Source organism: Calliphora vicina, chromosome 4 (assembly GCF_958450345.1).
Source record: "Calliphora vicina chromosome 4, idCalVici1.1, whole genome shotgun sequence".
Taxonomy (NCBI): Eukaryota; Metazoa; Arthropoda; class Insecta; order Diptera; family Calliphoridae; genus Calliphora; species Calliphora vicina.
In genome coordinates this window covers 42,868,846-42,892,692 of record NC_088783.1, presented here as the reverse complement: position 1 = coordinate 42,892,692, position 23,847 = coordinate 42,868,846, and the positions used below count along the sequence as shown (strand labels likewise).

Sequence of the window (23,847 nt, the reverse complement as noted above, 5' to 3'; positions counted from 1 at the left end):
ATCCTGAGCAGATTGGTATACTTGAAGGTGGGTGTTGGTACAATATTTTTGCACGTTACAAACATTAGCACTAACTCAATATACTCTCCCCACTATGGTGGTGTAGGGGATAATAACACAAATACAAAAATCTATTATATACTGCAAGCGATAAGATTATGAATGGCAAACCATATATTAAATATTAAATTTCTTTGAATTCACAAAACAAATACCTCAAGGCACGCTTTCATATTTCAGTTGCACTTTTATTTTCAAACAGAACAGTTTAATAAAAATTCTTAACGCCAAATTAAAAATAGAGTATTAAAATAAAAGAAAAAAAGAATATTTATATGTTAACATTGTTTAAAACTTATTTGAAAATTAATAAAGTGAGTTTAAATGCACTAAATTGCTTAGAGTGCAAATAATTTTTAATAAAAGTGAAATTGTTTACTTCTACAACAAAGTTTCCATAATTCTTCTGCGTTTGCAATCTTTTGTGGCTACTATTTGTTTATTTGCTTGTTAAAATTCTTATCATATCTTGATAAGTTTTATGAGAATGGTGTTAAACTTAAACAAAATAATTTTGTAGATTTTGAAAACAAAACACAAATAAATTAATTGGCTTATCAAAAATGTATAAAAACATTTAAAATTCACGTGCATGACTTGCTAATATTTACAGTTTAAACGTGATAAAATCTCGTTTATTTTAAAGAAAAACAGAAAACAATGTTTAGAAATCATTAAGTTTTTTTTTAATAATAAGTAGTTTGTATGATTTTGAAGTATTATCAGTAATATCTATTAAGAAAAATAGAACCAACAAAAACATGAAATAATAAATATTCCAGACTTTGTTTCGTCTTTAGACAAAATGTTAATTTGTCTTTGCTCCTTAATGTTTAATCAGATATAAAGAAGAGCAAAATCCCTATGCTAAATATTGACAATAACAACTTTTATCTTTATTTGTGATTTAAATATTAACTTATTGTGAATGTGAGTTTGAATATGAATTTTTAAGTATTTGAAACTGGAGCGAAGATTTCTGTAATAAATAATATTAGTTGAGTATATTGTGTTGTTGTTCTCTTTTCTTCTCATATTTACTATAACTGCTCGATATTTATTTCCTATAAGATTCTAAGACGATCTAGCTATGTCCTTCCATCTATCTGTCTGTTAAATACACGATAGGGCTCAAACAGAGAAGCTAGCTGGCTGAAAATGGGCAATATCGGTCCACGCTTTCACCTAGCCTCCATACAAATGTCACCCCAAAATACTGTTGGAGCAGTTATAAATATGTTGACTATATGGCGGCAATCCTGATAAAATTTGCACAAATTTGTTCTAAGTACTCTAAAATTATATTGTAAAATATGGCGAAATCGGACAATAGTTCTTTCAAGTCCCCATATAAGGTCCCAACACAGAAAACAACTTAAACATTCATAATTGTCTTATAATAATTAACATCGTGATAAAATTGAACAGAATCAAGTTTTATCTTTCTATCAACTTTTGTTGGTACAAAGATTAATATTTTATTGAAAAATAGTTTATTGTCACATATTGGTGGTGGATATACAGTGGTGCATATTCCTATAAACGCACTTAATTTTCTGTATTTTTGTTATATCTTTGTTGTTCTCATCCAAAAGCAAAATTTAATTTTTTTTAATGAGAGACAACTTAACGTTACTTTTTGAAAGTAAACAAGTTTTTTTCTTATTCTTGTTGTTTGCCTTAATTATGAAATCAAATGTTCTTGGTGCTGTTTTAAGTGGAAGATTCGTATAAACGCAGACGTGAAATTTGTTTTTAAAAAAGTTACCAAAAATAAAATATTATCAATTTTATTTTTTTTTTTCAACCGAAGCACACTGTGGTAAATCACAAATCTAGCTGTACAAAATTAAAAAATAAATGTCTGGCAACATTCCTTCTGATCATTTAATGAGCTTCTCAATACAATAGGGAACTGTAATTCATGTTTTGTTTTTTTTGGTTTTTAGCTCCGATTAGGAAAAACTAAGCTTCAAAGTCAGTTGTTGTCAACAGGTACATTAAGATTTCAAAGAGAAGTGTATTTTTTGTGTGACTTTGGTTTATGATTAAAAAGGCTACGGTGATTTTATTGTCATAATTTTTTTATATTATTATTAAGCCCTATTTCAAGGAAATATGCAACAATTTTCATTTAATTATTTCCATTGTAACTATTAAAACAAAACTATTTTTTGTGAGAAGATCAGAAATTGGAAAAAATAAAATATTTCCTTTTTTCAAGTAGGGTTAAAACTGTTTATTCCGCTGTAAAACTATATTTGGGTTAATCTGTCAAGTGTTCACTTTAAGGTAAATCAAAAACATCTTGCGCATTTTTGCGACCGCCATACATTTTTTCACTTTTCCAGTATGACTTCTACTTTTTCACTAAAGAAAATTTTTGAAGAATGGGTAAAAACTCCCATTCTGTGCGAAGGTACGTTTCTAATAGTAACATCTCAATTTACTGCAACTTTTTCTATTTGAATCAATAAATTGCATCACTTTTAAAGATGCCCAAAGGAACTTTTTTGTCCGATCAAGAAAAGATTCAAATTAAATTTTTTCACGACCAAGGATGTTCCAATAGAGAAATTGGAACATCCTTGTGTGGTGCGAAATTTCTTGAAGAAAGGTCAAAATTATGGAGTTCATAAACCTAAAAAGGGAAATACAAAACTAATAAGAAGACAACTTAATCTAATGAAACAAGAAGCAACCCGCAACAAATTGAATTCCACACAAATAAAGAATAAATTGAATCTTCCAGTGACTTCCAAACACGTTGCACACATTTTACGACACGATAAAATGAAATAAAATGGAAAAAGCCGAAATTTAAACCAATGCTAAAAAGCATCATAAAGAAAATCGTCTAAAATTCGCAAGAAAATATATGAAATGGACAGATGAGTGGAAAAAAGTAATTTTCTCTGACGAAGAAAAAATATAATTTAGACGGTCCTGACTCATACTCATGCTATTGGCACGATTTGAGATTAAACGATGTTCGGATGTCAAAGCGTAATTTCAGTGGTGGCAGTGTTATGGTTTAGGCAGCGCTTTCTGCAGTTGGCAAGTCGAAAATATGTTTTGTTCCGACAAACGAACTGTTGGAAGATGCTCTTCTCTCATTTATGGATGAAAAAATGGATGACAAAAATTGTGTGTCAAAAATGAATAAAAAATTAATTTTTTCATTTAAGCAAAAATAGCGCGTCTCGGAAATAAAAGTGTCCTGCAAAGGTTCGCCAAATATTCTGTAGAAGTGTAATAAAGTGGTTCGTTATATATTTAGTCGGAAAATTTATTTTATAGAACCGAGTTTCAATTTTTGTTATTGAAAATAGAACAAAATTTAAATAAATTAAAATTTTAACATTTTTATAGAACTGTGTGTCTCGTGAAAATTAAAAATACACCAACGCATTTACATTTTAGTTACTAACACATGTTTAGAGTTAGGTACTGCTGTCAAAGAGTCGGTGTACTTGGTATACTTTGGCTGCAAAACATAGAGCGGAAACTAGAAAAAAAGACACACAAATTACATATACGAGAGTTATTTTTGTTTTGCCATACATTTTTTATCAAAACATTCTCACCACTTAAGTTTTTGACAACTGAGTTAGGTCTTTGTCAGAAGAGTTTCCAAGCTACATATGTGTATTTATCTATGGTTAATAATGTTTGCATTGTAATAAACAATTTTTTAATTTATTTTATTTTAGACAATGACACCCAAAAATATTTTGAAACTAACAAGTGATGAAAAACGAAAATTTTTGGATTCCTTTGACCATGTGTTCTCCGATATTGATGGTAAGTTTTTGACTTTAAATATACACACAGCCTCAAAAGTGAGCAAACTCCAGGTCATGAAAATCATTATAGTCTGACTTAAATATTTTTTTTTTACAATCGAATCTATTATTCAACCCAATCTCCAACAAACCGAAACTTTAAAATTTTAATCGATGGATAATATGTTGGATTTTCATTATCTTATAAAAAATCAAATAATTTTTGGTGTATACTGACTTTTGAGCCTCACTGGAAGTAATTAATAGTAATATTTCTAAATGAACTCTTATATCAGGTGTTGTTTGGAATATGTCACATAACATTGAAGGCTCGGCCGATGGATATAAAGAGCTTCGACAGGCAGGTAAACACTTAACATTCATTACAAACAACAGTGTCAGAGCAGAAGAGCTTTGCATACAAAAATTACGTAAAAATAATATTGAAATTGAAGCTGTAAGTTTTTAACAACAATTATGTATTTGTTATGTATTACATTTTAATGTTTTATTTTATTGTTAGGACAACGTCATGCATCCTGCCAAAAGTATAGTTGAATACTTGAATAGCATTAAGTTCGAGGGTCTAATTTATGTTTTAGCATCAGAAGAATTTAAAAATGTGTTAAGACGAGCTGGCTACAAAATATTGGATGGGGTAAGTACATAACTTAAAGCAAAAAATTCTTTAATATATTTATCTCACATTATTTGTTTTAGCCCAATGTAATTGTTAAGGAATCCTTTACCGAAGCCATGGCTCATGTTGTGGATCGTCAGCCTGTCAAAGCTGTTGTTATAGATTTCGATTTTAATTTGTCTTTTCTCAAAATCATGAAGGCCAATTTCTACTTACGCCAACCCGATTGTCTGCTTATAGGAGGAGCCACTGATTTTCTATTGCCAGTTAGTAAAGATTTATCGGTTATGGGCCCGGGACCATTTGTCAAGATGTTGGAGCAAATTAGTCGCAAGAAAATGTTGACATTTGGTAAACCCGGCAAAGCATTAGCTGAAGTGTTGATGCAACGTTGCCATATACCAACGCCAGATCGTGTGCTTATGATTGGTGATATGTTGGAACAAGATGTACGTTTTGCCACCTCCTGTGGTTTTCAGTCCATGTTAGTGCTCAGCGGTGGCTGTTCCTATGAAGAGTTAATGACTGAAACAGATACAAATCTCATACCTAACTATTATGCCCAAAGTGTGGCAGATTTTGTGGAATTTATGAAGGATCTGAATAAATGTAATGTTTAAGTTATGATTGTATTTTGTAGTATTTAATGCTTTTTATAAGTAATAGTAAATTATTTCGTTTTTTTTGTAAATAAATTTTAACTAAATTAAATCATTTAAATCTGCCAGTTTTTCGAGTATGTAATCAGGTTTATTTTCTTCGGTAATTACATCAACCAAATCTTCAGGTTTAGTTCCACCCGTTAGCACCAATAACGTTTGAAAACCACACATTTTACCAAACTCTATGTCACTCCTCATGCTGTCACCCAACATTAGCACCCTTTGTGGATCTTCTATATTGAATGTTTTGAGCAAAAGTTCACCCAATTCCACACCAGGTTTACCAAATATTTTCGCTTTACATTGATTGGCCTCCTCTACGATTTTTATGTAAGCACCTGGTCCAATTAGTTCATTGCCTCCAAATGGTATTTTAGGATCTGCAGCACCGGCTATAAATAAACATTGGGGATTTTTCAAATGCACTTGTGCTCTCATCAACTTCCAGGCTGTCAAGTTGAAATCTACATCGATTATGACGGCATGTACTGGTTCCTTGCTATAAATGGCCTGATGTAGGTCGGACAATGAGCCGTTTATTATAAAGCGTTCATCCTTGGTGAGGTGAAGATTAATTTGAATTGAGATATATGTTTGTTATATAAATAAATCCAAGTATTATTATAAATATAGTCATACCTCTTCTACAATTTGAAATCCATTCTCACGCAAATGATCTTTAAAAACTCTGGAGGCGAAGCATAAAATAAGACCTTCAAAATTTTCTATTTTTAAATAATCACAGATAGTTTTGGCGGGATGTATTAAATCGTTCTGTAATAAAACAAGTAAGAATTTAATCACCAATATAGCTAATATTTTAAAAATAAATTTCTTATGCCCTCCGTAGGCCCACCATATCTAAAAAACCATAAAATGAGCAGAATTAAAAAATATAAATAAATAAATCTAAATATCTCTTCAACTAATGAAGGTAACCTACATATGTAAGGGCATTTTGTAGCTCTTCTCAAGGACATTTATACCTTAGCTCATTTCGATTATAAATGGATTTTTGGCGATTTTTTTAAAAATGTTAGTCCTGTAGTTATCAACTTTGAGGAACTGGCTCCCATTAGCTCAAGGAAGCTAAACGTAAATAAAAACGAAAACACCTCATCTCCAACCAATAGTATGGTTCGTAACATTATCTCCAATAGTTGCCGAGATACCGAATAATTAAAAAAAAACGTTTCTAAACCACTGAGCATAGTTTCCATTGAGCTCTAAGCTCTTTGTCCAACGCTTCTCTAATTTGTATATCCCTTCCAAAAAATAAGATTTGTTGAGGTCATCAAAATAGATATTTATGTGAGATGATTTCATCATTTGAGTCAAATCTCTTTACACCGAGATATTTATTCAAGTTTGGAAACATGAGTAACATGAGAGGGACCATTTAGTAGATTAGTTAATGAATTATTGCCATTAAAACTGCGCATGTGTGCGCAGTTCTTTCCATGTCGGAAAGCTTTCTCATACTTAGGTGTTCATTGAAAATTTAAACCACTGAGCCATGTAAGATGCCTATGGCTTCCACAATCTCCCACACTTTCAATCTCCGATCGGCCAACGATATGGTGGTTATTCTCAATTGTTTCGGGTGTAGTGACCTCAACTGGGCGTTAGGCATCATTCGTGCTTGTGCGGCCACAACGAATTTACTTAAACCAATTTTTATACCCTACACCATCATAGTGGGGAGGGTATAATGCGTTTGTGCAGATGTTTGTGACCAATATTTGACGCAAATGACGTAACCACTAAATAAAACTGATTTGAATTCTTTTATTTATTTCAAAAACTTATTTTACTTAGGATGTTTCAAAACAAAAAATTTAGTGTTATTTTATTTGATGCTGTTTGGTCTTACAAAACACTTGTAAGAGTAAACTCGTCAAACAAATTTGTGCTAAAAAAAGTCGTTACGCTTTTTTGATCAAATATTTGCCATGTGTAACCCTACCTTAGCACTTAACTTAAAGTATACCGATCGAATTAGAATCACTTTCTGAGTCGATTAAACTATGTCCGTCCGTCTGGCTGGCTGGTCGGCTGGCTGGCTGTCCATGTAAACCTTGTGCGCAGAATACAGGTCGCACTTTTGAAGACATTTCGATCAAATTAGGTACATATTATTTTTTCGGCCCAATGACCAAGCCTATTGAAACTGGCTGAAATCGGTCCATTATTTCACCTAGCCCCCATACAAATGTCCTCCCGAAATTGGACTTTATCGGTCATAAATGTTTAATTTATATATGTATCTCCACAAATTCCGCTCCAAATAAGTTTTATATATACAAAATTCATGTCACCAAATTTTATTATGATCGGTCCATAATTAGTCATAGCTCCCATATAGACCCGCTTCCGAAAATCACTTTAACGTGCATAAATCGCTTAAAAATTTTGGTATGCACACAAAATTCAACATATTTAACATTCATACGGACATAAATCACACGGCTTAATTTCATGGCGATAGGTCCATAATTGCTCATTGCTCTTATATAAGTCCCACTTCCGAAAATCACTCAAAAATATAAATTATTGAAATTTTAAAAGAAAAATGTTTTTGCTCTTTTACTTAGTGTAGGGTATTATATGGTCGGGCTTGACCGACCATACTTTCTTACTTGTTTACCATTGAAATTGATGGTGCAAAGTTCCCATAGTATTTATCAAACTTAGCCTTTATTTGAGTGGTGGTTTATTTTTTCGCAAAAAATAATGAGAAATTTCTTCTAAAGCCAAGAGGTAATCTGATAGCAGATGTCTGTCAAATACAAACTATTTATTCAAAATTTGACAGGAGCCAACTAACAGATGCCTGTTGACAAGAGCAGTGTTGCTCTTTCAGTTAAGAGCAGGGAAATTCAAAAAATCGCAGACTTATTGACTCCTCCTCGTATGAGTGAAAACAATTTTATGTTAACAATTTTTTTTGGTGAAAAAACATGGGTTTAAAAATATTTTTCCCAATTTTGACGCATTATCGGTTCGAATTAATATGTCGTTACAGAAGGCTTTGAAATGTACATCCGATCTTAATGAAATTTCCACCAAGGTTAGATCTTGGCCGATCTTGTTGGATAGTAATTCAACAAGATCGTTCAAGAACTCTTGGAGTTAGAGGGGGTTTAAATTTGACATTTTGGACAAACTTGTGATTTTTCTCATCCATGTAACTTATTACCTATTGTTCTTAGCAAAGTATGTCCCAAATAGTTTAAATAAATATTTCTTCAATCTTTCGAAAAAAAATATTTAAAAAAAAATAAAAAAAAAAATTAATATTTTTTTCCGAAATCAAAAACTTTTTTGACTTTTTTTTTCAAAATGGGCCCTTTTTTTCTTAAAATAAAGCTTAGATATATTCCTTGAGGACCTATTTGGTCGCTTAGTTTGATATCTATCTATCGAGTTCGATATCTATCAAAACAATGTTTTGTAACTCAAAACATGTAATTTTTGAATTTTTTTGCAAAATCAAAAACTTTGTTAATTTTTTTTCGAAATGGGCCCTCTTTTAAATTTTTTTTTGTGCTCATCAGAAAGCTCAGATATTTTCCTTGAAGACCTATTTATTCGCTTAGTGGGATGCGAGTGGGATATCTATCAAAATAAATGTTTTGTAACTCAAGATATACAATTTTTAATTTTTTCCAAATTTATTTTTTTTTTGTTAATATTTTTTTTGAAAGGTTGAATAAATAGCTACCTAAACTATTTGGGACACATTTTGCTAAGAACAATAGGTAATAAGTTACATGGATGAGAAAAATCACATGTTTGGCCAAACCCCCTCTAACTCCGAGAGTTCTTGACCAATCTTGTTGACAAATTGTGTCTGAATTACTATCCAATAGGTCTAACCTTGGTGCAAATTTCATCCCGATCGGAAGATGATTTTAAAAGTTGGTTCACTTGAAGTGAAATCCCCCATATATTAATGTCTCAGCAATCCAGATATAGACAAAAATTTGAGGTAGTCCTGATTTTTTGCTTATATTTCAGCCTTTTGGGGCCTCCGCTATCTATAACGATCCTGAATGTATTCTTTGTGGAAAATTACAAACGGAATGACACACTTACATATACCATTACCACTCATGGTGAAAGGTATAAAAATCATGTTTTCTATAATGGAAAGGGTAATCAATTTTGGGGAAGCTAGAGAGCAAATTAGCGCTTATCCTATTCCTTACAGAAGATTTGTTCTATTTTAATTTTTTGAAGTAAATTTAAAAAATACTTCAAAGAAGCTAAATATTAACAGTTTTGTTTTATTGTTATGATGTGGCATGTAAAAATTCCAAGTAAATTGTTTCTAAATATTACGTGCTTCTAAGTATTATAATTTAAAATAATTTTTTTATAACAAAATTATAACATTATTATTGTTATAATTTAAGTAAATCCTACAATTGTTTACAAACAGCACTTGTAATACCGCCTTTTTTTCAAAAACACTTTCGGTATTTTACAATTTAATTACACGACCTAAAACCTACCTCTTCAATATCCAAACCGCAGCCAGCAAATTTGCTCAATTGATCTTTCGTTGAGATAATACTATTATTTGTAACGAAAGCCACTTGCTTGCCAATATTACGTAAATATTTGACAGCATCTGAGGAGCCAGGTATTTCATCATAAAAATTTTGCCAAATAACACCTGCAATTAATTATAATTAAATCATCTGAAAATATGGAATTGAAAAACACAGACACACCATCACAATCACAAAATACCAAATCGAAAGAATCGAGAAAATCTTGTTTTTCTTCCAGCGTTAAATTATTTAGAAATTGTGTTGTGGGAATTTCACAAGACATTTTGATGTGTTGATTGTTTCGCTCGAATTATTAACACATGAATTATTAAATTAAAAAATAATGTAAATCGTTTTTGTTTTCACTCTACTTTTGATGTTTGGAGGTTTTATGAGCTGTAGCTCTCTATGGATGGGCGTCTAAAATGCAACTAAATTATTATAGAGTTTTGAGATTGTGTGTATTTTACATCATTGTATATATCAATTACTGCGAACGTTTTTTTTGTTTTTGTTCTCATAAATATCTATACATACGCTGCAAAAAATTTATATTATTCATACATATATGTTTGTATGCAGATTTGTATTTGTAAGTATGCTTTTAAAACAATTGATATTTGTTTTCAAGCAGTTTCAATAACAGAGCAATAGAACAAAAAATAACATCTAAATTTATTTAGATTTTCTTGATGATATTAAGTTGCCTCAAGCATTTTAATTAATTGGTAGCATATTGATCATCATCATTATTTCAATTAGATAGTTAATTTTGATATATTAGTATGCAACATATCGGCTGTAATAATTTCAACACGTGCTAGTATTTTATTTTCTTTATTCTATATGTAAGACTGGTCAGCTTATAATTAACCCATGACAAGGTACTTTTTCGCATTTTTTTTTATGTTTTTACTAAGTAAATAGCTTCTTAAATTATATTTCAGAATTTTCCAATTGTATTTCAGAAATTTATATTTGTATTTCAAAATTCATAATTTATACTTAAAAAGTTTGTAATTGTATTTCAGAAATTTCAATTGGTATTGCTATTAAAATTTTCAGAAATACAAATGGAAATTTCTGAAATACAATTAGAAAATTCTTAAATACATTTTGAAAATTCTGAAATACAATTGGAAATTTCTGAAATACAATTAGGAATTTCAGAAATACAATTGGAAATTTCTGAAATATAATTGGAAAATTCTGAAATATAAATGGAAAATTCTGATATATAATTGGAAATTTCTGAAATTCAATTGAAATTTTCTGAAATATAAACGGAAACTTCTGAAATATAATTAGAATATTCTGAAATACAATTAGAAATTTCTGAAATATAATTGGAAATTTTTTAAATATAATTGGAACATTTTGAAATATAAATGGAAAATTCTGATATATAATTGGAAATTTCTGAAATTCAATTGGAAATGCTGTAGTTCAATTGTCGACAACTTTCCTTTAATGCGAGAGTAGAGATTTTTTAGACAACAGTTCTAATGTATTTCTGTGCAGTCAATAGGTAGAGATTTTTTTTGACAGTTGTTTGTTTTTATTGCATTTTATGCACAGTGATATAGAAAAAACAAGTAAAGTATGGTCGGTCTAGCCCGACCATATAATACCCTACACTAAGTAAAAGAGCAAAATCATTTTTCATTAAAAATTTCAATAATTTATATTTTTGAGTGATTTTTGGAAGAGGGCCTTATATGGGAGCTATGACTAATTATGGAACGATTTATGCACGTTAAAGTGATTTTCGGAAGCGGGTCTATATGGGAGCTATGACTAATTAAGAACCAATCGTTACAAAATTTGGTGACATGAATTTTGTATATATAAAACTTATTTGGAGCTGAATTTCTGAAGATACATATATAAATTAAATATTTATGACCGATAAAGTCCAATTTCGGAAGGACATTTGTATGGGAGCTAGGTGAAATAATGGACCGATTTCAGCCAGTTTCAATAGGCTTGGGCCTTGGGCCGAAAAAATAATATGTACCAAATTTGATAGAAATGTCTTCAAAATTGCGACCTGTACTCTCCGCACAAGGTTTACATGGACAGCCAGCCAGCCAACCAGACGGACGGACGGACATCGTGGGTGGGTTTTAGACTAACATTTTTGGGCGGTTAAAACATCTGCACAAACGCACAATACCCTCCCCACTATGGTGGTGTAGGGTATAAATATATGTGTCAAAAATAATGACTGAGTCCAAAGTAATATGCATTTGAATTTAAAAAAATACAATTAAAAATTTTCAATTAAAAAAATTTAAAATTTTTTAAACCCAGGGGACCAGGAAAATTCAATTTTAGGTCAAAAATTCACAAATCGCATAGTCGGCAGTACCTAACCCATTTTAGATACATTTTTAGTTATTTTGCAAGGGGTTCGGATAACCCCGACCCTGTTATGAATATTATAGCCAAAAAACTAAAAAATCTCATTTTTGGGATTTTTCAAAACTTTTTTTGGGAATTGCTGGATTCCTGATAACTAAGAAATATCTATATACAAGTGTAAATTTCATTAAAAAATATTCATAAATATGAATTTAATTTCAATTTGAAAAATTTGTATCTATGCAAAAACTCAATAAAAAGCATTTTTTGGCCTGCTTCCGAAAATCTCTTAAAAATGTTGGTGTACAAATACAATTTAGCAGAAATAAATTTCACATAGACATAAATCATACAATCTAATTTCAGGGCGATCGGTCCAGCTTGCATGTAAGGCACTCTTCCGAAAATAATTCACAAAAATAATTTATTGAAATTTTTATAGAAAAATTTTGGCTTGACCGACCAACTTTCTTACTTGTTTTTAAATTACAATTGTTTTTCCAAATTTCCAAATTTGGTTTCATTACAATTAATCAATGATATAGTTAAATTAAATCAGAACCCCAATTCACAATCTTGTATAAATGATCTCGTATCATTATAAATGCATTGCATTTTTACTCTACTCTAACAAAATATATAGATATATACCGCTTTGTCTCATAAAATTATAATTAACCACAATGATATCCATGATATAAAATCGATTATGAAATAGCTACACTATGATTCGTTAATACCGACATATTTTTGTATAATTACAGCCTCTACACATTTTGTTTCTCAATGGGTTAAAATTGGTTATTACACTTACCCCCAGTAACACGAAGTCTAGTTATGTATTAACTAATAGTTAAACTGACAGTTTTCATACAAAAATATTTTTAACCGACAGTATAACTATTAGTTAGGCCATAACCAGGCTTCGTGTTAATGGGGGTTAAAATACAAAATCCAATACTAATTTACAAATACACATAATTATATTTATTCCTTTTGAATTTACCGTCCTTAAACAATTACATTTTTTTTCAACTACGACTCACTGACATTGACAATAACATATTTATTTTTCTCTTAATTATTTACACTTAAACACACACAAAAATATATTTTTAAACACATAAACACATTTACTTTAAATCATTGAAAAATTCCAGAAAATCTCCCATACTATCAGCATAATAATCTGGCTGCGACTCCAAAGGTTTCCCCAACATATCCTCCATGGAATGAGCACCACTCAATACAAATAGGGTTTGAAAACCCAACTTGAGACCAAATTTAATATCCATATCCAAATTATCACCAACAAATACAACACGTTTCGGCTGGGAAATTTGGAAATGTTGCAAAAGATATTGACCCAATAAATCACCAGGTTTGCCAAATAATTGAATTTCTTTGTGACAAGTTTTTGCCAATATATTGATGACGCCCGCTGGTCCTAATGTAGAGAAATTCTTTGACATGGGTATACTGTCATCGTAGGCACCCACAATAAGCTGGCAGTTTTTATTCATTAAATATTGTTGAGCTAAAGCCAGTTCTATGAAAGTCATATTGACATGAATGTCAAAAATGACAGCAGCTACTTGATCTGTGGGTTTAATCAGGGCGGGTAGATCCTCTAGCTCAATGTCGGGGGGAGTGATCTGAAAAGTATATTTAAAAATAATCTTTAATATTTAGAAGATATAGTAAATTGTGTTTTTTACATACCACTGTTTTAACATTCACCCCATTTTCTTTAAGTGTAGCCTTAAATGATTTTGAACCCAAAACCAAACAGGGCTGTTGAGAAAAGTTTTGATTTATATGCTTAATAATGGCTTTAACAGGATACACTAAGTCTTCCTAGAAATTATAATTTACAATTGATTATTCTTTAATAATTTTAAACCATTTTTCTTTACTTACCTTGTTTACATTTTGTACTCCGGTTTCTTTAAATTTCTGTAAATACTGTTCGTCTGTGCGCATACTATTGTTTGAGATAAATTTGTAATGTTTGCCTTCATCTTTAATTAAATTAATTGCTTGTCCTGCATTGGGTATACCCTCAAGTAATAGCCAAACAACTCCTGAAAATATATAAATCAAAATTTAAAAAATATTAAAAAAAATAAAGCATAGTTAAATGTTATATAAGAAGGACATTTTGAAGATCAAACGGATTTCTTTCACAACCATTGATTCATTAACTTTTTATCGAATTGTTGGGGTTTGAAATTAGAAAAAACCAAACCTTTTCTTAATTATGTAGTCTAAAATCGATATAATTATCTTTCAAATGCATCTTAAATCAATCCAATTCGACATCAGCTTTGTAAGATACGAATACTGATAGTTACAGTCCAAGTAAATTTTCATGATTAAAAATAAAAATCGTGAATACAATTGTTTTTTCAAAACTAAGAAAAATAAAAGTGGAAATGTATTTACCGAATATTACCCAAAGTGAAAGACCCAAGGTCAATAACTGGTTTATTTTCTATGTTCTTGGAATTCAAGGTATATGAAAACTATTTGTTTTAAATTTAATTTGTATTGCAACATTTTCAAAAGATTTATGGTCACTAAAGAGATTTATATGGGGGAAGTGGTCCACAAAATATAAATATTATCGAACTATCTCAACAATTTTATCGGAATATTAAAAAATAGCTTTTTGTACTTTATATGGACAGCCAGCAAATCCGTCAGCATGTAATATCTTGTTATATTTTTACCTTTCGAAAACGGTAGTTTATTATAAATGGGGATTCCCATTTATCTACACAGTACATACTGAAATAAATTCATCAAGTAGAAAGACTACTCAATATTGTGTTGTGAGCGTATGAGTAATATTTTCAATATAATTTGTATGGAGTTACACGGGTACTCTGTCACCTTGTTAAGGGGGGGTAAAATATAAAATGATTTATCACTCCCTTCCAAGTCGATATACAGTATCCATTATAAAAAATAAATATAAACAAAAGTTATGAGTTCTTAGAATGTTTCAAGGGCCCAGGAATTCTGCATACAGAGAAAACTGCAATTAAATTTCAAAAAGTTACCCAGGTAGCCTGTCACACACATAAGAGTTAAGAAATCTATATTCGTTAAAATTAATTTCGGAAGTCGGTCTTATATGGGAGCTATGACTAATTATGGACTAATCGTTATAAAATTTAGTGACATGCCTTTTTTATAAGGGGCATTTCATGTCATGTGAACCAACTTTTGAAATCGATGTCTTCCGATTAAAAACAGGGCCCATTTAAAAAAAAAAGTCAAAAAAGTTTTTGATTTCGAAAAAAAAAAATATTAAAATTTTTTTAATATTTTTTCGAAAGAGTGAAGAAAGAGCTATCTAAACTATTTGGGACACATTTTGCTAAGAACAATAGGTAATAAGATTTAGAGAACATGTTTCTGGACATATTTTCAGTATAATGGGCTCAGATTTTGAAAGTTTTATTAAATTACGATTGATAATGCAATTTTATAAAATTGTTAAGTATTGTAAACCTCCATATCTGCATGAGAAATTCAACTTTGGCAGATCTTCTAGGACGAACACACTTATATTCCCAAATCACTCATCTCTGTATATGACTAGATCTTTTCTGGTCCGAGTTACAAGGTTATGGAACAACTGTATTCCCAATGAAGAGCGAAATTTTAACAAATCTATTAGAGAGTTCAAGAATATTTCAAAGAAATACATTTGAGTCCTATATTTGCTGTTACTAACAAAACAAAGATCTAAGCGTTTATCATCAATATTCTAATTTTTTTTTAACTTCGATATTTTGTGCAAAATTGGGGTGGGTTTTTTTATAATTTTTTTTATATATAAAATTTAATTAAAATTAGATTTATCTTATTTATAAGGATACTAAAATTTGTTATTATGAATTTGTTTAATATATAGTCATATTTATCTCCTAGATGTATTGGCCTTAAAGGCTTGTAATCTATTGAATTATTAAATAAATAAAATAAAATAAATTACATGGATAAGAAAAAACACCTTCTTCTTCCCGATTTATCTAAATACAAATATTTTTAAGAGATTTAAGTGATTTTCGGATGTGGTCCTTATATGGGAGCTATGACAACTTACGGCCCGCTCGTCACAAAATTTGGTAATGCGAGTTCGCCTTATATAAAACATATTTGTGTTGAATTTAGTTTGGATCAGGGATGGCAAATGGAATTTAAAAATTGTACCAATCAGCATCAGAAATTGTACTTTTTCGACTGTAATTGTACCCTAGTTCTCCACGGAAAATTTTTTTTTTTCCTGAGAATATTTTTTTTTGAAATTCCAGTGAAATTTCGGGATTGTTTTTAAAGTTACAATGAAGAAATGAACAGTTGAAATGAATAAATTTGGATCGATTCCATTACATCCATTCATTATTTTGGTTTTATTAACAGATATTCAGTTGATAATGAAGCATCGTAGTGTAAATTATCGAATTTTTGTCACCCATCTAACATTTTTTAGCCACAGCATAATAATTCTGTCACTAAGAATTACAAATTCTATAGATATTCATATTCAACAGAAAATAAGGGCAATAATAATGGCTTAAATTTGTTTATATACTTTTTGGTTTGTGACAAGCCTAGTTAAATGCCACTATTTCTTCTTTATTTCAAAAACTCATAAGTATAATTTTAAAAATTTGATTGTTAATATTTTGGTATAATTGATAGAGAACATAAATTCGTAAAATGGTATAAATACATATATTAACTGTGAGATAAATTTTCAAATTGTACCAAGTGAGTCATTGGTGTATCATTGTACTTTTTAAGATCAAGTTGTACCAAAAAAAGTACAATTGTACCAATTTTGCCATCCCTGGTTTGGATATCTACATAAATAAGGTATTTATGAGAGCTTAACTATTTTCATCGTATATAATGGACCGATTCTAACTAAATTCAATACGGGACAATAGAAAAGTTTGTACCAAAATTGCTGCCTGTAGTTTGTGATTCAAAGTACTAAAAGTATCCCTAAATATCTCTTCAGCTAAAAGAGGTAAGCGCAGACCTTTTCAAGATTTTCTCGAAAAAAGGGTCAAATTTACTCCTAAAGAGAAGGGCTAGACATCGAAAAAACCGGTTAACCGTTATATATGTGTAAAAAACATAAAATGTTCAATAAAGTATATACTGCTTTAAAATTTGAAGTTTTTAGTAGTCAGGAATGGTTAATATTATATAACTATAAATATACAAAAGTGCTAAGTTTCATTTTTTCATTTTGTAAACATTTCAAAATTATTATCTCAGTAAAATGGAATTGAGTATAAATATGTTACTTGTTTTACTTATTGGTTTATTCATTAAATTTCAACCAAAAAATGTAAATCAATTTTTAATTAAATATTTGATAATTTTGAAATGTATTATCACCTCGACTTTCTGATATGAAACAGAAAATGTTACAAGTCCCAAAAAAGCACCTATAAGATGCAAACGCACTTCTTCGTAGCTGTAATTATTTTTCATTATAAATCATAACAAATAATTAATAAAACTCCATTATCAGATTTCAAAAATATTTCAAATCATGGATTTTAGAACGTTTTATGTCTATCCTGTAATATTTCTGAAAAGCTAACGAAATGATTAATAAATTTAAATTTTAAGATCGAAACACACTAATGAAGTCAAATTTATTGAAAGAAGTAATGTACATCGAATTCAATTCAACATTTGCTAAAATCATCACTAAGTTTTTAATGAATCATTAGTAAGATTTAGCATAAACTTATAGAATTATGCGAAATTTAATTTTAATTTTTAATAGCTCCACTATGTTCAATTTATTCTGAAATAGTTTTTAAGTAAACGCATCGTCCTCTACTATTTAGAATCATTGTAATTCTTAAAAATATTAATATAAAGAGGTTTGTATTGTAAATCAGCAGTTTAGGTTTCAAATCAGACCAATAATGTGTATACAATGAATATTAAAAAAGCACAAAAACATGAAATTTATTAATTTTAGTCCCAAATTTTAAAAACCGGTTCACCGAGTGATAAAACCGGATAAACCGGTTAACCGAAAATCAACATTTTAAATTAACCGGTTCGCAAAAAACCGAGATTTCGAAGAAAACCCGGTTTTTCGGTTAACCGGTAAACCGGTTTATAAACACTAGTCGCTATTCTGTTCCAATCAAAAAGTATTAGTTTGTTGGACAGTGTAGTTAAGAATTTCTATTTTAATTTCCATTTATTTTGTCATACATGGATGTGTATACAGTAATGAATATGTGACCAACTATTTAATGAGCCATACAAATTATGACGAACTAAGTATATTTCCTACATATGATATTATTTTTTTTAAATAATTAATGACAACACAAAATATAAAACAAGTCAGAGCGCTATATTCGGCTGTGTCTTCACTAATATGTATATTAGAGTGACGGCCGATTTTTTTTTTAGATTTCAAAGAGTGCCGGGTGGAATATTGTGACACTAGGCCTAAATGTTAAGTGCTGAAAATTTGAGCCAAATCGGGCAACGATTTCTGGACGCGCATCGAGGTCAAAGTTCAGATATATGCAAAATTGTACTGTTAATATGGAATAAATAGGTGAAACTCGTTAGCTTTCTGCATTGTTTTCTAGAAATATGTAGATTTATTTATATTAATGAATATTACATTCAAAAAAAAGTTTTGGAAAGTAACCCTGTATCTCCTTTGGTTCAAAATGACCCAAAAACTGTATTATCGCCAAAATTAGAGAAAAATGCAAATTTTTCAGTTTTTGAAAAAAATTTGCTACTAAATAAATACTTTTGCAATTGAATGCAAAAGAATCGAAATATGTACGTAATTATCGTTGTAATGAGATATAAATGACAAAATTTGATTAAAAAATGTTAAAGTTATTACAAATTCGCCAGACCATTACCGTGTTTCAGACCACTTGAACAAAAAATTTAGAAAAAAAATTTAGATATTTCGAGAAAAATTAAAATAAAAGCTAATTTTTACTTAAAATATGTCCATATTTACTTGTATATGAGTTTTTGTCTTCGTAGGATACCGTTAACCTATTCGCAGGTATGGCCAAAAAAAATAATTTTTTTTAACGGCTGTTTCAAAACTCTATTTTCAAATTTTTTAAAATTTTGTTAAACAAATTTCAGATTTTTTCGATCATCACATTGGGGTTTATTGAGATCAAAATAGGGAATAAAAATATGAAAAAATTATGTCAATACCTCTTAAAGTTTTTCCGTACCTGCGATTTAAATTTTGCGTTTTTCAAGAAAAACTATTTTTTTGTCCATATTTAGGCGAATGAGTCCAATTTCCTTACTGTTATAAATTTTAAGTAAAACCTATTCACAATATTATAGTCCTTGTAATTTTAAATATGTTCTGAAAGTTTTACTAAAATCGGAAAACGCTAACCTTTGAATCGTGAAGGTCAAAGGTCAAATTTTTCAATATTTGGAATTTCTAATGAAAAGATAGCGAAATGTTACATATTTTTGGGCCGATTTTCATGAAACTTGAGGAAAATATAACATAAAGTCCAGAATTTAAAATAACAGCACAAAAATGGAAATTAACCCTTAGCAGCACTTGGGGTCCAAATTATTCTCAACTTTTAAAATCAAGAAAAACACAACCATTTTGACCCCAAGTCCTCTTAAAGGTTAAAATTCATTTTTGCACTGTTGTTGTAAATGCTAGACCCCAATATATATTTTCCTCAAGTTTCATGAAAATCGGCCCAAAAATATGTAACATTTCGCTATCTTTTCATTAGAAATTCCAAATATTGAAAAATTTGGCATTTGACCTTCACGATTCAAAGGTTATCGTTTTCCGATTTTAGTAAAACTTTCAGAACATATTTAAAATTACAAGGACTATAATATTATGAATAGGTTTTACTTAAAATTTATAACAGTAAGGAAATTGGACTCATTCGCCTAAATATGGACAAAAAAATAGTTTTTCTTGAAAAACGCAAAATTTAAATCGCAGGTACGGAAAAACTTTAAGAGGTATTGACATAATTTTTTCATATTTTTATGGACTTTATTGGACTCATTCGCCTAAATATGGACAAAAAATTAGATTTTCTTGAAAAACGCAAAATTTCAATCGCAGGTACGGAAAAACTGTAAGAGGTATTGACACAATTTTTTCATATTTTTATTCCCTATTTTGATTTCAATAAACCCCAATGTGATGATCGAAAAAAACTGAAATTTGTTTAACAAAATTTTTAAAAATTTTGAAATGGAGTTTTGAAACAGCCGTTAAAAAAAATTATTTTTTTTGGCCATACCTGCGAATAGGTTAACGGTATCCTACGAAGACAAAAACTCATATACAAGTAAATATGGACATATTTTAAGTAAAAATGAGCTATTATTTTAATTTTTCTCGAAATATCTAAATTTTGTTTCTAAATTTTTTGTTCAAGTGGTCTGAAACACGGTAATGGTCTGGCGAATTTGTAATAACTTTAACATTTTTTAATCAAATTTTGTCATTTATATCTCATTACAACGATAATTACGTACATATTTCGATTCTTTTGCATTCAATTGCAAAAGTATTTATTTAGTAGCAAATTTTTTTCAAAAACTGAAAAATTTGCATTTTTCTCTAATTTTGGCGATAATACAGTTTTTGGGTCATTTTGAACCAAAGGAGATACAGGGTTAATTTCCAAAACTTTTTTTAATGTAATATTCATTAATATAAATAAATCTACATATTTCTAGAAAACAATGCAGAAAGTTAACGAGTTTCACCTATTTATTCCATATTAACAATAAAATTTTGCATATGTCTGAACTTTGACCTCGATGCGCGTCCAGAAATCGTTGCCCGATTTGGCTCAAATTTTCAGCACTTAACATTTAGGCCTAGTGTCACAATATTCCACACGGCACTCTTCAAAATTTTAACAAAAATTTTTTTCCATACAACTGATTGCCACTCTAATGTATATACTTTAAGATAAAGACTGAAAAAATTGTATGTTAAAAATGTTTGGTGAAAATTATTTTTCTCGTTTTTGACCCGAACGTATATTACCTAAAAAAATTTAAATATTTTTAGGTGACAACATTTTTTTTAATATATTAGCGAAATTTTTTTTTATAAATTTTATAAAAAAAAATTTTTTTGGTGAAAAAAAAATGGGGTAAATAATATTTTTCTTGATTTGGTCAATTGTAGGTCGGACTTGCTATCTATAACGATTCAGAATAACTATTTATACTTTGTGGGGTCGCAAATGAAAACTGTAGAAATTACAAACGTAATGACAAACTTATATATACCCTTGCCTCACACTGTGAATGGTATACAAAATTTAGTAGACATTTTTTGGTTTAAAATTATTTCCCAAAAAAAATTTAAAAAACATTTTTTTTGATCAATAAAAATATCGGTGAAAAATTAAATTATTCCAATTTGGCCCATTGGCCGTCCGAATTATTTATGGTGTTATATATGTACGACCTTGTAGATAACTTAGTAATAGTAATATAGGTAACCAAATCGAAGACCGATTTTCCCCATTATTTGGGGCCTTCGGAAGGTTGATTCCAAGAGATATTCGGATTGAAATTATGGAGCCGAAAAAAACGAAAATTACAAACAGTATAACAAACTTAACACATATGGTGAAGGGTATAATAAGCATTTAGAAAATTTATTTAAACTTTTTTTAAAATTTAAAAAATAAAACTGTTTTTATTCCATAAGTTTACTTAAATAAATTTCAAAGTTTTCTGAGTATCTAAATGTAAACACTTTGTAATTGTGTACTTACACATGTTACAAATTGTAGGAATGATGTAGGTAGATATCATCCGTAAATAAAAAAATACACTTCCTCAAAGTCATATTCTATAAATCTGAGCTGAAAGGACGAAAGGACACTAAGAGAAAATCAATAAATTTCCCGCCAACCGCTAAAATCTGTTTACGACCTTTAAACGTCTTTCGGTAAAGGTTACGAGTGAGTGACTGTTTTCAAGGGTCTTCTGAAATACACTGTGCACAAGTGGCTGACTGAAACAGAGTGTGGAAATATTACTTAATAATACAGCCATATAGATTTCAACATATTGAGTGTAATTATTAGAATTGTTTAGTATTTATTAATTAGAATTTGTGTATTTTTAACATTATTGATTGATGAAATAAATTATTTGATTGCTTTTTTTTGGCAAAGAACAAATTGTATTATGTTGACCATATACATATATGAATATATTAATTTGTGTGATGACTAGACACTTTTTGTTTAGTTTTAATTAACTAGTCGGTATTCTTATTTGGAGAAGATTCTAAAAATAATTTATTCCAATAAATGGTACGTGCTTTTTTTATGAGGTTTGTTTTTTACATAACAGTAATTTTCCATTTATTATTTACATTTTTGTTTATTATTTTTTGCCGTTTTTTTTTATTAAAAAACATTTAGAAATTTAACCAGACACCAAATCAAACACTCACCATCACAATCTGATAAGACCGTATCGAATGAATCTAAAAATTTTTGTTTTTCCTGTGCAGTTAATTCCAGAATATGTTTGGGTTTTGTTGATTTAAAAGACATTTTTTTAATAATAGTTTGTGTTTTCTGTTTCTTTGATAAAAATTTAAACAATTTTGTTAACTATTAATGTGCGAATAATATTTGTTTGTGCCTGGGTGTGTGTTATATTTTTTAATTTTAGTTTTCGGCAGAGAACAACCGGCACGTTGAATGAATTAATTTGAACTAAATGTTTGTGTAGACAAAATATAAGATTTAAATGTAGAGTTTTGTAGGGTCAGCTACCATTAAAGGGGTGGTGTGTTAGGTTTAATAATGGATTTGACACTATAAAATAAAGCTAAGTATATAGAAGATTATTATCAGAAAATATTGTTATTCTGAAGTTCTACTATAGAAAAATACTATTAAACTGAAGATTATTTTATATAAAACTATTATACTAATAATTTTCTATATATAAGAGCGTTATATTGAAGATTTCATATATAAAATACTGTTATTCTGAAGAAAATTCTGTTATACTAACGATCTACTGAAACAAACTGTTATACACAGAAAAAACTATTCCCTAAAACGTTTCAATTCAAATATTTTTCACATATTGAACTGGTTTCCATTATTTCACAATTGAATCAAGTATTCATGTGCTAAAAAACTAAATTTTCTGAAACTGAATCACAGTTTTGTTATTTTTTATGTTTTTAATTACGAAAATTATCTATTGAATAATTTTTGTATTTAAAGAAAATTCAGTTGTACTGAAGATTTTCTACAGGAAATAGTGTTATACTGAAGATTTCATGTAGAAAATACTGTTATAATGAAGTCTCTCTATATAAACATTATATTAGTGTCAACAACAAAGTTTATTTTTGCTTCGAAAATTTCGAATTTTATGCCAACAAGAGTCATATGAGCGAAGTTAGCTTTACTTCTTTAATTTGAAAAAAGTGCCGGTGAAGCACAGTGATTGCACACCAAAGCTTAAGGTGAATGTCTTTCATCGGTTTCAACGAGCGAGAGTTGGTTTGTTCGAAAGACAAAGATCGTCCAGGCCAGCCAACAAAGTTTGAAGACCACCACTTGGAGGTATTACTCCATGAAGATTGTTGTAAAACTCAACAAGAGCTAGCAAAATCATTGGGAGCTACTCAAGCAGCAAATTAAAAATGTTTGAGAGCTCCATGATTTATATAAAAGCAGGGA

At 29.4% G+C, this 23,847-nt stretch overlaps 3 protein-coding genes across 3 annotated transcripts; 1 reads left to right on the top strand and 2 right to left on the bottom strand.

Annotated features, from left to right (window-relative positions):
* Positions 1 to 260: 260 nt before the first annotated feature.
* Positions 261 to 5,205, top strand: LOC135958916 (chronophin). Its single transcript, XM_065509858.1, has 5 exons — positions 261 to 374; positions 3,774 to 3,864; positions 4,142 to 4,302; positions 4,369 to 4,503; positions 4,566 to 5,205. The coding sequence occupies exons 1-5, from the start codon at positions 336 to 338 to the stop codon at positions 5,103 to 5,105; spliced, it is 966 nt and encodes a 321-aa protein (XP_065365930.1). The 5' UTR covers positions 261 to 335; the 3' UTR covers positions 5,106 to 5,205.
* Positions 5,063 to 10,010, bottom strand: LOC135958917 (uncharacterized). Its single transcript, XM_065509859.1, has 4 exons — positions 9,887 to 10,010; positions 9,665 to 9,828; positions 5,787 to 5,921; positions 5,063 to 5,702 (listed from the first exon to the last, which is right to left on the bottom strand). Exons 1-4 carry the CDS (start codon positions 9,987 to 9,989, stop codon positions 5,187 to 5,189), a joined length of 918 nt encoding a protein of 305 aa, XP_065365931.1. The 5' UTR covers positions 9,990 to 10,010; the 3' UTR covers positions 5,063 to 5,186.
* Positions 10,011 to 13,118: 3,108 nt separating this feature from the next.
* On the bottom strand, positions 13,119 to 22,844 carry LOC135957525 (uncharacterized). The gene is made up of 4 exons (XM_065508293.1): positions 22,596 to 22,844; positions 13,991 to 14,154; positions 13,793 to 13,927; positions 13,119 to 13,725 (listed from the first exon to the last, which is right to left on the bottom strand). The coding sequence occupies exons 1-4, from the start codon at positions 22,696 to 22,698 to the stop codon at positions 13,204 to 13,206; spliced, it is 924 nt and encodes a 307-aa protein (XP_065364365.1). The 5' UTR covers positions 22,699 to 22,844; the 3' UTR covers positions 13,119 to 13,203.
* Between the last annotated feature and the right edge of the window lie 1,003 nt (positions 22,845 to 23,847).